General features: G+C 34.0%; 1 protein-coding gene and 1 long non-coding RNA gene across 2 annotated transcripts in view; one reads left to right on the top strand and one right to left on the bottom strand.

Annotated features, from left to right (window-relative positions):
* LOC307191796 overlaps nucleotides 1-15,972 on the top strand; it is a 98,270-nt gene that overhangs the window by 44,814 nt on the left and 37,484 nt on the right. The window lies entirely within an intron of this gene.
* The window catches only part of HGF (hepatocyte growth factor), an 80,455-nt gene continuing 78,528 nt past the window's right edge, over nucleotides 14,046-15,972 (bottom strand). Inside the window, exon 18 of the mRNA XM_079931981.1 lies at nucleotides 14,046-15,137. Within this exon, the coding sequence (XP_079788107.1) occupies nucleotides 14,961-15,137 (177 nt within the window). The 3' untranslated portion in view covers nucleotides 14,046-14,960. The remainder of the gene's footprint in view (nucleotides 15,138-15,972) is intronic.

Raw genomic sequence — 15,972 nt, forward strand, 5'->3', positions numbered from 1 at the left:
GAGAGAACAACAGCTATATGCAGTCTATAATGCATTACAACGGATGGGAGACATTATAAAAGGCGTATGTGAGTCATCGAGCAATGCAGAAACCCACTATGCAGGGTCTAGAAGAGCTGTGCACGACATACAGGACCCCCATCGACATTGATAGTGACCAAGGAACCCACCACAAAGTTCAGGAATGGGCCTCTAAAAATGACATATGCTGGCATTTCCACCTGCCCTACAACCCCACTGCTGCTGGGCTAATTGAAAGGATGAAAGGACTACTTAAGCAACAATTGAGACAGGAAATCTATAACCGAACATTCCAGCCGCAATCATCCCAGGACCTATGCCACGTTAACCCAGAGACAACTAGTGAACACCATCCGAGTTCAACTGTTGACCACCAAAGGACCACTGCCAATTATAGGTCAGGACAATAACTCACTTTTGCCCTTACCACAGAATCTTCCCCCCGAGGAACATATTATAAAATGGCCCTGGGACTGGCAGTATTCGACATCAGCTGTGGGGACTGAGTGTGGACAGGTGGTGTGGTACTGCAGGCCCGGACAAAAACCACAGACCACTGTGGATACTGAAATGATTTGAGACGAAAGCACCTGCCAAGACGGTGTGACTCGGAAACATAAAAAGAAACCTGATGACCAAGGAGCCTTCATAGCAGCTTTGTATGAAGACCTTCAGCTCTCTTTCACATAAGAGAGAAACAAAATTTGTAAGTCATTTTATCGATAGTTTCTTTTATTTGCAGGAAAAAAATGTAATGCTGTGCATTACAGTGCATAGCACTGTAAGAAAAATCCAAAAAAATTCAGTTGACTAAAATGTGTGGCACATTATTGTGAGGTTAATAAAAACATTTTTCAGTTTGTCATTACTATTGCCAAAAAAACTCCACAAAACTCAAGCTTATCCAACTCGACATCATTGACCATATGCTGAAGTGATAAAACTTGAAATGATCCAGAGGCCACATTTGCCAACCCTACTCTTCCCCCAACAGGACTATTACATGATGCAGAGACTGCACGTTTCCGAGGCAAGATCACTACACTAAAGTAGGCCTTTGTTATGTTTTTAGACGTGAATGTCCTGAGAATGCTCATGAGGTACATAGAGGCAGAGTTTGAAAATTCAAACTGATGAATTAAGGTAGCTGAGGAATATATAAATCATGTGTATAATATTGGGAATTATAAGTACTATTTTAATAAGCCTTTAATCCCAATGTATAACTTTGTATTTGAGAAGTTTAGAGCTAGAGTTTCAAACTCATCTCCTTAACAGGTTGCACAACCACAGAACAGCCCTGACCCTAGAGGAGGAACTGAAAGCAATTCTAATCTGCAAATAAAGCCAATCTTTTAAAAACTGCTTTAAAAAGTAAAATCTCTGGGTGAGGAACTCTTATCAATTTCTGAATTGGTTAGCCCAGTACGTTTATTTCCCCAGGGGTTGGAAAGGACAGTCCTGTGCACATCATTTCATTTTATGCTACTGCTTGTTAGCATGTGTTTTTGCTTCTTCTGCATTTCAGTTCCATTTTTGCCAAAAAAATAATCCCCCAGCTTATCCTTAGAAGGCTTCTTCCCAGTCAGAGAACGGGTCAGATCACAAACTGAGCTAGGGAAGGAAGCCAGATGACATCCACCTTGGCTTACTCCTTGTGGTGGAGTTTTCTAGATCTCTACCTGGGATGGCCCTCTCTGCCAGGAATTAGGCCAGATCCCTTTAGGCTGTAAAGTAAATTGGACGTCACTTTTACTTGGGCAGTATTTTAAGTTTTTGTTAACCTTTCTTTTAAAATTCTTTTTAAGTACTGTAATTCTTTTGAGGTATTGACTAAATTTCAGTATTACGTATTTTATGACCTCAGTTCAAAATACGTAAATAATAAAACCAAGGTTTTGAATTTTAAAAACGAGTAGATTTTGTTTCCGGGATAGGCTCTACCTCTAGATGTGTGACCCTAGATAAGTAATTACACTTTTCTCTTTTTTTTCTCTGTAAATTGACAGCCTTTGCAGCTATCAAAGTCTATGGTTTCATGGAGTATAATGCAAAAAATATATATTAAATCAAGTTTTTCCCAGGACCGCAGTGGCCCTTTGTAAAAGATTATAATTTCCTTTGATGGTTTTTCCCTCTTTCATGTAACACCCTCTGGTATCTGCAGTAAAGGACAAGCACCATTACTACTTTTCTTTGTTTCAAAATAAATTCTGAGTTCTTTTTCCCCATTGGGGCCCCTTTGAATTCTTACCACTACCTGTTTCTCTATGGTTCCTTCTATTTATATCTCACAAGACTGTTGTACTTTTTTTGTCAAGAGCTATATCCACCTCCCCCATCAAAGATAAAGAAACCTCCCCTGCTGAACTAGCTCCTTACCCCACTGACCTTCAGCTCCATCGTAATTAGCATTACAAGCAACTCATATTTTAGCCATTCATATTTGAAGGTGAGGAGGCCATGCTCCTTTAGCTGATGCCTCACAGAGATTTGGGCAAGGCCTGCTTGAAAAGCAATTTGACCCCTGAATAGCTTTTTGCTCATATAGTTCCCAGATGATGGCAGCGTTTTCTTGTTTAAATAAAAGTTTCCCCCTTTGCCCTCCTTTGCTGGAAAATAATTAAATTAAATACACATTAGACAGGCTAGAGTGAAAGAGTCAAGCAGAATTAATATTGAAAATCTTCCCATAAGTATCTTCTTATTACAGGTTACTTGAACACTTCCTTTTCTCTAAAATGAATATAAAACCTGCCTATATAACTTTGCAATGATGATTAAGTGAGATAAAACAGAGTCTGGCAAATAGAAAGCACAGAATAAACATTATTTATTTTTATTAGATCATCTTCAAATATAATTAAACACTTATCATGATAAAACATTTATCAATCTTGCACTAGCAAAAGAAACCTTTATAATTTCATCTCTTAATATTGTTAGTGTTCTCTCCCTTTGAGAACTTACTTTATTTCCTTGATAATAAATGCATAAACCTCTCTGAGTCTACCAAAAGTGTCATAAGAGTAAGGAATGTAAGGAAAAGGGGGCAGAATTTAAAAGATTAGGAACCTGGAAAACTGAATAAAAAGGGGAAAGATGAAAGAAAAGGAACTGTAAATTTAGTTAAATAATTAGTAATGCAAGAGAAGCCACTGCAATGAGAAGCCCACATACAACAACAAAGAGTAGCCCCCGCTCACTGCAACTAGAGAAAGCCCATGCGTAGCAACGAAGACCCAACGCAGCCCCCCCAAAAAAAGTTAGAATAAAATTTGCAATATCACCCGTATGCTCAATGAGTACAATTATAAATCCAATAAAATTCTTCTGAAGTTTTGCATCAAAAAAATAATAATTAGTAATGCAATGATGGAAATGTTCATAAAATAGAAAAAGCTAATATTCAAATTAGCAGGATTTAACGCTACAACAGTATAGAGGAAGATGAGCAAAAAGCTCAGTGAAATCTTACCATATGCTCCAGAAGTTATTCACACTTCTCAGTTAACACTTTCAGGTTCTTGTTTTATGCTTATCTCCCAGACGTGCCTGTATTTAGAATCAAGGTAGAGACCAAGTTTTATTTATTCACTATTGTATTCCCAGCACCTAGCCCTATCATAGTAGGTGATCAATAAATATGTGCTGACATGAAACAGAAGTGTATGACAGAGGCCAGTAGAAACAACCTCCCCAACACTACAACTGAAGCAATTTGGAGATGTTACTATTTTAACAGCAAACAAAATTTAGAAATTATAAAGAGATTGTATTTTGGAGTTGAATGAAAAATAAAATATCCTGCAAGCAGATAATTACTGATACATTGACTTAAAAAATGTTTATTATGTAGTACTTAGCTGGTACTGAAGGTAAACGTGTGAAGAATTTAAATCTAGCCCATGTTCTCATGGAGCTTACAATCTAGTAGGAGAGACTATGCAAATAACAATTTAATTAACTGAGATAAGTGTTCTGAAATAGAAGTGCATCATACTTTAAGATGTGTAACTTGGTCAGGAGTGGGGGGGGGGATAATTTGTGACATTTAAGCTGAAGGATGAAGCTGGCATTAGTCAGGCAAAAACTGGTGGGTGGGGGGTAATCCCAGGCAGAAAGAATAGCAGATGCATAGGCTTTGAGGAAGTAAAGAGTTTAGCCTACTCCCATAATGGAAAGAGTCTGATATAGCTGAAATACAGTGGACAAAAGGAAAAGAGGTAATGGATGAGTTAAACAGTCAAGGACAGTTCATATAGACATTTGTAGACCAATAGGTAAAAAGTGTCTTTCTGGACTGTAGTTTGTGCAAACCAGACTGATGTGCCTTTTATTGAAAAGAAGATTGAGGGGAAAAGAGGGAGTAGTGTTTAGTTTTGGATGCATTCAGTTCAGATGGTGAGAGCACATCCAAGTAGTGATGTCAAGGGGACAGTTGAACTTTTGCCTTTGTGCCTCCATTTGATACCTCAGTTCTTTCCTGTTGTGCAGTTTTGCTGAAGGTCCAGCCAAGTTCACTTGTATGTTATGGCAGAGGAGAAGATGCTAAAGCCCTTGAAGGTGAGAAGGGGGTTGTAATATTTTACAGAGTAACATTAATATATTGAGAATTTTGTTTTTCCCTGTTGGGTCACAGGTAAGATACAATCGAGGGAGGCAGCAAGTGAAAAAAGAATAGAGAAGATGAGAGAATAAAAATGGGACATTGACTGTGAATGTAGACAATCTATACTCATACTCTGTGTTTGTTAAGTTTAGGTTGACTCATTATATTTAGTTTTTACAAGTGGATTTAGGAAATACAAATGATTGTGACTAAGAAGGAAAGGGGATAGTAAAGAATAATGCTTTAGATGAAAAACAAATACCGTATGCTAACACATATATGGAATCTAAAAAAAAAAAAAAATGGTTCTGAAGAACCTAGGGGCAGGACAGGAATAAAGACGCAGACAGAGAGAATGGACTTGAGGACACGGGGAGGGGGAAGGGTAAGCTGGGACAAAGTGAGAGAGTGGCATGGACATATATATACTACCAAATGTAAAATAGATAGCTAGTGGGAAGCGGCCACATAGCACAGGGAGATCAGCTCAGTGCTTTGTGTCCACCTAGAGGGGTGGGATAGGGAAGGTGGTAGGGAGACGCAAGAGGGAGGGGATATGGGGATATATGTATATGTATAGCTGACTCACTTTGTGATACAGCAGAAATTAACATGCCATTGTAAAGCAATTATACTCCACTAAAGATGTTAAAAAAAAAAAAAAAAAAACACATCCCAGCATCTCTAAAACTTGTTCAAGCCCCAAACACTTTGTTCTCAGCACAGCTTTTAGTGTCCTGCAGAGTGGTGGTCCATGACAGACCAGTTTGGGTAAAGCTTACCCAAGTCAATGATGAAATATTCCCTATTTTAAGAAACATCCATAGTTAAGAGGTTCTCAGTTTTCTTATTCATTTTTGTATTCTATAGTCTTCAGAACTAGGGAGTTCTACCTGATACTTAAACTGTCTGACAGAAATATCAATCTGATTTTTCCCAAATTCTTACTTTCTTAATCAGAAAAATCTAAGCATTTATTTCCTCTCAGAATGACTCTGAACAGCCAAAGAAAGCTGTTAAATCCTATGTGCACCTTCTCTTCTCTACTTTAAAGAGACCTAATTAACTTTTATCCATGGTGTCAAATTTCTACTTTTTAGATATTTTATTATTATTCTTTTATAGAAAATAAAGTTTTAGGGTATAGTCTTATATTCCATACTGTCATTGTATTTGGATTTTAGTCACCTAAAAAATAAGATATCTGAAAAGTAGACAATATCTTATAAAGTGCTAAAAATATATGGAAAAGAAACACAAAAATACTTATCTGCTTTTTCTCCATTTCATTTTATTGTAACATATTACCTGAGTAGATTTGTCTCAATTAAGAAAGCTCATCAAATGAAAATCCTTTGCTAATTAAGTAACAATATTGTGAAACTTCTCAATGCACAGCAGATGGCATATTTGCACATAAGTATTGAGTGGACTGTTGTTGAATCAGAATTTTTTTGCAGTAATTGACATAATCCTTTTCCCCTAAAAGTTATGACATCAAGGCTTCATAAACGAAAATCAGACAGTAAAATATTCACCAACATAATCAACATTATATTAGGTTGTATGAAGTAAATACCTGTATCCATTGGCAAACTAAAATCTAGTTTTCCATTTTTATTTTAATAACTACATTTACAAATATAAATGTAAAAACTCTTAAAGTTAATAATTCCTCTCTTTTCCAGCTGTATGTTCTAGTGTGTGAAGTACAATAAACCATTTTTAAATAGTCCCACTTACTAATTCAAATCTAAATAATGCAGTTAAATATAAAACCCCAATTTCTTAACCTTTAGTGAGAGTTGCACAATTTTTACAAACACTACAAAATCTCTGGATAATACTGATAAGCCCTCAAAAAGAGGATGGATTATAGAATATTAATAATTATAAAATATATATTGGGTATTATGTGTAAGCACTGTGCAAAATAACGAATATACAAATATTAATAACAAGACATTGCTGATACCTAAGTGTACATTGACAGATGAATGGATAAAGAAGATGTGGCACATATATACAATGCAATATTACTCAGCCATAAAAAGAAATGAAATTGAGTTATTTGTAGTGAGGTTGGTGGACCTAGAGTCTGTCATATAGAGTGAAGTAAGTCAGAAAGAGAAAAACAAATACTGTATGCTAACACATATATATGGAATCTAAAAACAAACCAAAAAAATTGTTCTGAAGAACCTAGGGGCAGGACAGGAATAAAGACACAGATGTAGAGAATGGACTTGAGGACACAGTGAGAGGGAAGGGTAAGCTGGGACAAAGTGAGAGAGTGACATGGACTTATATATACTACCAAACGTAAAATAGATTGCTAGTGGGAAGCAGCCGCACAGCACAGGGAGATCAGCTCAGTGCTTTGTGACCACCTAGAGGGGGTGGGATAGGGAGGGTGGCAGGGAGACGCAAGAGAGAGAAGATATGGGGATATATATGTATGTATAGCTGATTCACTTTGTTATAAAGCAGAAACTAACACACCATTGCAAAGCAATTATACTCCAATATAGATGTTTAAAAAAAAAAAAAAAAGACATTGCTGATGTCTCCAAGGAGCTTAAACTGAGTGGAGGTGACTGCACATTAAAAGCAAAGCAGAATACATCAGCTGACTTTATGCAGAAATTTTTCAAGCCAGAAGAGAGTGACAAACTATATATAAAATGATGAAAGGAAAAACCTAAAACCAAGAATACTGTACCTGCAAAGCCATCATTCAGATTTGAAGGAGAAATAAAGAGGATTACAGACAATAAAATGCTAAAAGAATTCAGCAGCACTGACTTTACCACAATGTTAGAGGAATTTCCCTAAGGGAAAAAGAAAAGACCAAAACTAGAAAGACGAAAATAATGAATATTGTTTAGCATCCATAAAAACATGTGGACGCTAAACAATATGCTACTACGTAACCGATGGATCACTAAAGAAATCAAAGAAGAAATTTTAAAATACCTGGAGAAAATGAAAACAAAAATACAACAATCCAAAACCTGTGAGACACAGCAAAAGCAACTCTAAGGGGGAAGTTTATAGTGATACAAGCCTACCTCAGAAAACAAGAAAAATCTCAAATAAGCAACCTAACCTTACACCTAAAGCAACTAGAAAAAGAACAAACAAAATCCAAAGTTAGTAGAAGGAAAGAAATCCGGAAGAATAGAGCAGAAATAAATGAAATAGAGACTTTAAAAACAATAGAAAAGATCAATGAAGCTAAGAGCTGGTTCTTTGAAAAGTTAAATAAAACTGATAAACGTTTAGCCACATTCATCAAGAAAAACAGAGAGAGGACACAAAACAATAAAGTCAGAAATGAAAAAAGGAAAGTTACCATCAACATCACAGAAATGCAAAAGATCATGAGAGATTACTACAAACAATTATATGCCAATAAAATGGACAACCTCGAAAAGATGGATAAATTCCTAGAAACAGACAATCTCCTAAAAGTGAATCAGAAGAAATAGAAAATATGAACAGACCAATTACCAGTAATGGCTTTGAATCAGTAATAAAAAACAAATCCCCAACAAAAAAGTCCAGGGCCAGATGGCTTCACAGGTGAAGTCTACCAAACAGTTAAACAATTAATACTTATCCTCCTTAAACTATTCCCAAAAATTGAAGAGGAAGGAACACTTCTGAAATCATTCTATGACCAGCACCACTCTGATACCAAAACCAAAGACACCATGAAGAAAAAAAAAAATACAGGCCAATATCACTGATCAACATAGATGCAAAAATCCTCAACAAAATAGTAGCAAATTGAGTTCAACACTATATTAAAAGGATTATATACCATGATCAAGTGAGATTTATCACAGAGATAGAAGGATGGTTCAATATCCACAAATTGGTCAACGTGACATACCACATTAACACACTAAAGAATAAAAATCATATGATCATCTCAATAGATGAAGAAAAAGCTTTGCCAAAATTCAACATTTATTTATGATAAAAACTCTTAACGAAATGGGTAGAGGGAAATACCTCAACATGATAAAGGCCATATATGACAAACCTACAGCCAATATCACAGTCAATGGTGAAAAACTGAAAACATTTTTTCTAAGATTAGGAACAAAACAAGGGTGCCCACTCCTGCCACTTTTATTCAACATAGTATTGGAAGTCCTAGCCACAGCAATCAGAGAAGACAAGAAGTAAAATGAAACCAAACTGGACAGAAAGAAGTAAAACTGTCACTATTTGCCAATGACATGATACTAGATATCGAAAACCCTTAGACACCAGTAAAAAGCTATCTGAACTAATAAATGAATTTAGTACAGTTGCAGGATATAAAATTAACAAATAATTCTAAAATTGTATGGAAATACAAAAGACCCCAAATAACCAAAACAATCTTGAGAAAGTAAAACAAAGCTGGGGGTACAGTCCTGCATGATTTCAAACTATACTACAAAGTAATGGTAATCAAAAGAGTATGGTACTGGCACAAAAAAAGACACATAGACCAATGGTTCAGAACAGAGACCCCAGAAATGAACCCACGCTTATATGGTCAATTAATCAATGACAAAGGAAGCAAGAACAGCCCCTTCAATAAATGGTGTTGGGTAAACTGGACAGCTATATGCCAAAGAATCAAACTGGACTACTTTCTCACATCATGTACAAAAATAAACTGAAAATGGATTAAAGACTTAAACATAAGCCTGAAACCGTAAAACTTCTAGAAGAAAACATAGGCAGTGTGTCTTTCACATGGATCTTAGCAATATTTTTTGATATGTCCTCAAGGGAAACAGAAGCAAAAATAAACAAACGGTACTCCATCAAACTAAAAGGCTTTGGCACAGTCAAGTAAACTATCAACAAAATGAAAAGGCCAACTGAATAGGAGAAGATATTTGGAAATGATGTATCTGATAAGGGGTTAAAGTCCAAACTATATAGAGAACTCATTCAACTCAACATCAGAAAAACAAACAACCTGATTAAAAAATGGCAGAGGACCTGAATAGACATTTTTCCAAAGAAGACGTCCAACAGGCACATGAAAAGATGCTCAATATCACTAATCATCAGGAAAATGCAAATCAAAACTACATTGAGATAGCACCTCACACCTGTCAAAATGTCCATTTTCAAAATGATTATATATAACAAGACTTGCCAAGAATGTGAATAAAAGGGAACACCCATGCACCGTTGGTGGGAATGTAAGTTTTTACAGCCATCATGGAAAACAGTGTGGAGGTTCCTCAAAATATTAAAAACAGAATTAACATACGATCCAGCAATTCCACTCCTGGGAATATATCCAAATAAAATGAAAACAGTAATTCAAAAAAATATGCACCCCTATGTTCATTATAGCATTATTCACAATAGACAAGATATGGAAGCCACCTAAGTGCCCATGGATAGATGAATGGATAAAGAAGAAATCGTAAATATATACCATGGAATATTATTCAGCTGTAAAAAAAGGAATGAAATCTTTCCTTTTGCAACAACATGGGTAGACCCTGAGGGTATTGTGCTAAGTGAAATAAGTCAGATAGAGAAAGACAAATGCTGTATGATTTCACTTATACGTTGACTCTAAAAAAGATAAATGAGCAGTCATAATAAAACAGAAACAGTCATAAATACAGAGAAAAAATTAATGTTGTTGCTGGGTTAGTGGGGGTGGGTAAGGGATCATGGGGGAAATAGCACAGTATAGGTTTAGGATAGAATGGAGTTTTAGAAAAGAGTGTAAAAAAAATCAAAATTTAGAAAAATCGAACAGGATATACATTTGAAATATTCTTACTGACACCGAAAAAGATTGAGTACATATATTCTGCTTGGACCATAATCATCAAGAAGATTAAGTATTTTATAATGGGCTCTAGAATTAGATACATTAATCATCACTTGAGATAAGTATCTATGCCAGAAAAATTAGTAGAGCAACGTTTTGTTTTTTTTTTCTTTTGTGGTACTCGGGCCTCTCACTGTTGTGGCCTCTTCCATTGCGGGAGCACAGGCTCCGGACGCACAGCCTCACTGGCCATGGTGCACGGGCCTAGCCGCTCCGCGGCCTGTGGGATCTTCCCGGACCAGGGCACAAACCCTGTCCCCTGCATTGGCAGGCGGACTTTCAACCGCTGCACCACCAGGGAAGCCCAAGCAACCTTTTGGAGGGAGAGGCAGTATAATATAACTTGAAATAGGCAATGGTGTTACAGAATTCTTTTTGTTTAGATCAGTTTATAATTAGTTCTTCCAATTTTGCTTCCAATTTGAATGAAATGAGTGAATTTGATTCATATTTATTCTGAATTTAATGCATATTTTGAAGATATATTCCAAATTGATTAATTGAATTATAATTCCCTTTGTAATATATAGTGATATGGTAAAGAAATTCAGATGATCATTCATGATGACACTATATATATATATATATATATATATATATATATATATATATATATTTATAAGCAAATTATATCATAGCACCACTCTAGCAAATATGAAGAATGAATAATTATATTTTGCAATGGGAGAAATTGAAGTGCATAGAGATTAATAGTTTACTGAAGACCATTGATATTACCATAGATACAAGTTGGAATAGAATAGTATTTTTTTGTCTTAGTTCTATAGACAGGTTACATGACATTTCTTGCAACAAAGTATATGTAATTTCTGTCAATGAGATCATTGTTGTTTTCTGCGTTAGGCTCTAGAGCAGATTCAAATATATCCATGTATATAACTAAAATAAGAAAAAGAGAGCATTTTGATAAAATATTTTATTATTATTAATAATAAAATAATCATGGTTATAAAAATAACAACTTTATTAACTACAGAAAATGTATATACACGTCATAACCACAGTGTTCCCCTTTTGGGTAAGCGTCCAGCTATACCACTCAATAGGCAGATTATCTATTTCCTATTTACACACAAGACAGTCATAACATCCACAGTATTCCATTTTCAGTTTCCTAAAGACAGAAACTTTCTGTGCAAATGGAAATGAACCTACTTAAAATTACACTGTCAAGATTTACAGGTCCAGAGAATTTTAACATCTTTTTTTGTATTAGTAAATTCTTAGCTGAAAATTCAGTTGAACGTTGAAAGATAAATTCTTATTGGATTTTATTGTGAGAAGTAATTTATTCACATAAAGACTATATCTCATTTAAAATAACTTTATTTCTCAAATGAGTTTGTCTATAAATATGGGATATAATTGATTGAAAGTAGTTCTTTTTTGGACCAAGTCAATTTAAAAGTTTTTTAGTATGAGAGTTTACTAAAATTCTTTACCTCATGATCCCTATATTGCAAAACCATTATTTCTTTTTAAAAAATGTTTAGAAACAACAAGAAAATTCCTGACAGCAATTTCTTATTTCTTGACAGTGTTTTTTTCAAGAGAATATTGTGGCTATAACATTCACTTTGTACAGTACCATTGGTACCAACAAGAAATATTCACAGGAATAAGTGAAATACAATTTTGCTATCACATGTCATTATTGTTATTTTTCTTGCCTTCCAGTGTCTCACATTTCCCATAGTTTGAAACACTTAGATAGCAAGCAAGAGCCTGTTAATACTAGAGATTGACTCAATATAAACCATTGTACTGAGGACCTGCCCACAGCAGATAGGTAAAAGTCATTACACATTTTACAATAAAATTAAAGAAGTATACAAAAGGATTATCATCCCTTCTGCACGGCAGAGGCATTATGACAAATATTTTAATTTTACATTACTATTCCTGGTAGACATAAGAAAATGTCCACAATTATAACAGCATATAACCATTATTCAAACAGCCAAAATAAAAATAACATTGAAAACTTCTAATTTAAAAGATCTTTTTTCCGTGACTCGAAATGGATTTTTAGATAAATTGGATTGTTTATTTTTTTTGTAGTTTATTAAGAAAAGAATGCCCAGGAAATAGTATCTTTCACCAGAGAAAAATGACATGATTATTCCCTGTTGTACCACCTAAAATAACATGGGTCTTGTTCATCTTGCTTTTATTATCAATTCCATCAATCTCCTCCTATTAAAAGGAAACTCTCAAAGAAAGAACTGCATTTTACACGTCTGATGGTTTATTGGTGGTCTTGTTTTTACCCTTTAATAAAATGGAAAACACTGAGTTCAAAATGTCTATAAAGTTAGTTTCATTTTGTATCTAGGTCATCCCTATGTCTCTGTGGAAATTTAGAGGAAAAGACATAAAAGAAATATTTTAAAATGTGAGTATTTAAAAGAATTACAATTCAGTAAATGTTTTACAAATATCATTAATATGTGACAATAAAATTTTGCCATTTAGCAAGAAGAAACTGAAAAATACTTTAATATTTAGACAATATGCCTTTGAAATTTCTGTATGTTGATTATAATGGTATAGTACACAAGGGAGAGAGAAATACAATCAGGTAAGCTGGTATGGACTAGCAACTTGTTGGATCTCTCTTTGCTTTCACTGTTTCTTGATACCAGCACATATCTTATTACAGAGAATAAATAAATAAAATGGCACAATTTGGAAAAACATTTCTGGATTTGCTGCCCTATACTCTGTGGACTAAACTCTTGAGTAAAGTTAAAACCGTTTTACTCAAGATTGAACATTGTCTTAGGGAGAATTTAGAGCATCATTTGAATCCCTGGCCTTAATTGAGACCATCCAAAAGAAACAAATTAGAGAAATGGAAATACTAGATTCAAAATATTCAAATAATTATTTTTAGAGAACTTTTATACAGGAATATTTTGTGAAAATTCAAACCTATCCTATTACTCTTTGTTATTTCATTTCTTGGCAAATACATGATCTTTAGCTAATCATGACTAATACAACAATAAGTATGATTTGGTTGTTATCATACAGAATACAAAATCTGAATATTTCCCATGCATTAGGAAAGATCTATGTAAAATAAAGATAAAATGAAGATATTTTTGATAAAATATCTCATTCAGCAGATTTAACTGTACTTTAAAAAATAACTGAATACAGAGTTTAGACAAGCTAGTTCCTTTCCTTTCCTTTTACATTTTTTTTCCTTTACTTGACTAAAGTTTTATTAGTCTAAAAGACTTCCAGGTAGAGAAAAGTGTTCTGACTTCTTTCTTCAATATATATTTTAATGCATAATTTGATGAAAAGCTGTTTACAAATTTTGGAGACATGGAAATTTTCCTCTTAAATATTGTTTTTAATTTAAAGAAGGTGAGATAGAAGCCAATCACAGCAGCAAGTCTTAGAGTTAACATATTTACATACATTTTAAAGACCAAAACACTTTTAAACTTCAATTAGTCATCTCAGAATTTTTTAAATACTTTAGGAAAAAAGATCTAAAAACATCTTGCATAAATAATTGTCCCTAAATTTGAAGGAAAGAAATAATACTACTACACATATTAGCCTCTTCTCTTTAAGAATTAAAAACTACATAAAATAACTTGGATAATAAATATATGTAAGAACCTAGGTTAGGTGTTATTTAATTTCGTAGGTCATGACCACACCTCACGTGCCAACCAGTAGAGGTCATCTGCAGATTATGGATGGAGGATGATCTAGTCACTTCTATCTTGCACCTTTCTTTAATATTTCTACTGGTCTTTAGAATTTTTAATATTTTTATTAAGGAAAAACTATAAGTACACAATTTCAGAACATTTAGGGGCTATATTAGATACACTACAATTTGAACTGTAGTGCATGCACATGTGTACCCAGGCATTTGTGTATAGGTATATGCGTTTATAAAGGAGTATATGTACCAGTATTACAGGATACATGGTGAGGAGAAATGAATGAAATATAATGTATGGCATATTAAAGGTAATATAATTTAATATAGAGTTACAATTTAAGGACACAAGATATAAATTGTTTTTGTGAGGTTGAAATAATGTTTAACTTATGGCTTATTTATTATTGAGAAACTAACCTTGGAAAGCAGCCGAGAGAGATTAGTTGATCTTTTCCATTATATCTTTAGCATCCAGCAGTTATACCTTTGCATTTTTTAATCCATTCAAGTATCTTCAGGAGATATGTTACTACACTTGCATGTACCTTAATTCACTTCAACATTTACAAAATAACACTGACAAACGAAACAACAGAAAACACCCATAAATATTAGTGAGTATCTTAACAAACATGACACTCAAGTAGTTGTCTTGGGATTTTTTAAGTTACATTTTAATTCCATGTTCTCTGAAATCTTCATGTAAAGGAGAGTTGTATTATTGGAAGCTTCAGACACAGTTACATCAGCTACGACTGTGGTACCTTATACGTTAATATAATTTTGTGTATCCATTTTGCATAATATGCCACTCGGACAAAAATACCAGGACGGTTTGGAATGGCACATCCACGACCAGGAACGATGACACCAAGAACCATTCTCATTTTATGTTGTTCACAAACCAGTGGGCCACCATAATCTCCCTAGGAAGAAGACATGCAACAATAACAACAACAAAGTATTATTTTAGAAATAAAAATTGACAATTCATTAACATTTCCTGTATCAATTTATATCTCAAATATACATATATGCAAAACAAGAGAATAACTTCCATTGAAATATGAAGACATAAAATTGATGTACTAAGCCATTGGTTGTCTTTCTGTTGGACTGAGATAAGTACAAAAGTTCAAAGTGTTCTATCATGTGTAGTTATCATTTAAGTATGACTCACGTTTTAAAGTGTTTTTTGCCTTTGTTGAATGCAGACTAATTAACACGTGACCATAGATAGCTCTTTAAGAAGGTAGATTTCATATTTATTTTGACTTACTTCTGATGGTCAAAGTATGTTCAATATAGAAAATTTGGAAAATGTAGAAAAATACACGTATCAAAAACTCACCTGTAATCATACAGTTTTAAGGATTAACCCACATTAAGTTTTCTCTTATTTCTAATTTTTTTCCTTTCCCTCAATCCTGCCCCCAGAATGATTTTAACAGTTAAATAAAAACTTGTAGGTGGTAAAATAATTCTGTTTACTATGTGGAAATTGCTTTCCCAGGCAGAAAGAAGGAATGTTTCTCCACTTAGTCTTAGTAGTCAATATAGTTATATTTATATTTTTTTCCCCTTTGTGGAAGGTAGTCTGTGACTTCATGGCATTTCTTGTATGGTAATCCTGTTGTATCATCATATATAGATAGATGATAGATGAAAGATGAATAGATTGATAAAATGATTCGTGTGTATATTTTTATATACATATATGTTTATACATATTGTTATATATAATCATTAAAAAATGCTGCA

This window comes from Stenella coeruleoalba (assembly GCF_951394435.1).
Source record: "Stenella coeruleoalba genome assembly, chromosome: 9".
Classification (NCBI taxonomy): domain Eukaryota; kingdom Metazoa; phylum Chordata; class Mammalia; order Artiodactyla; family Delphinidae; genus Stenella; species Stenella coeruleoalba.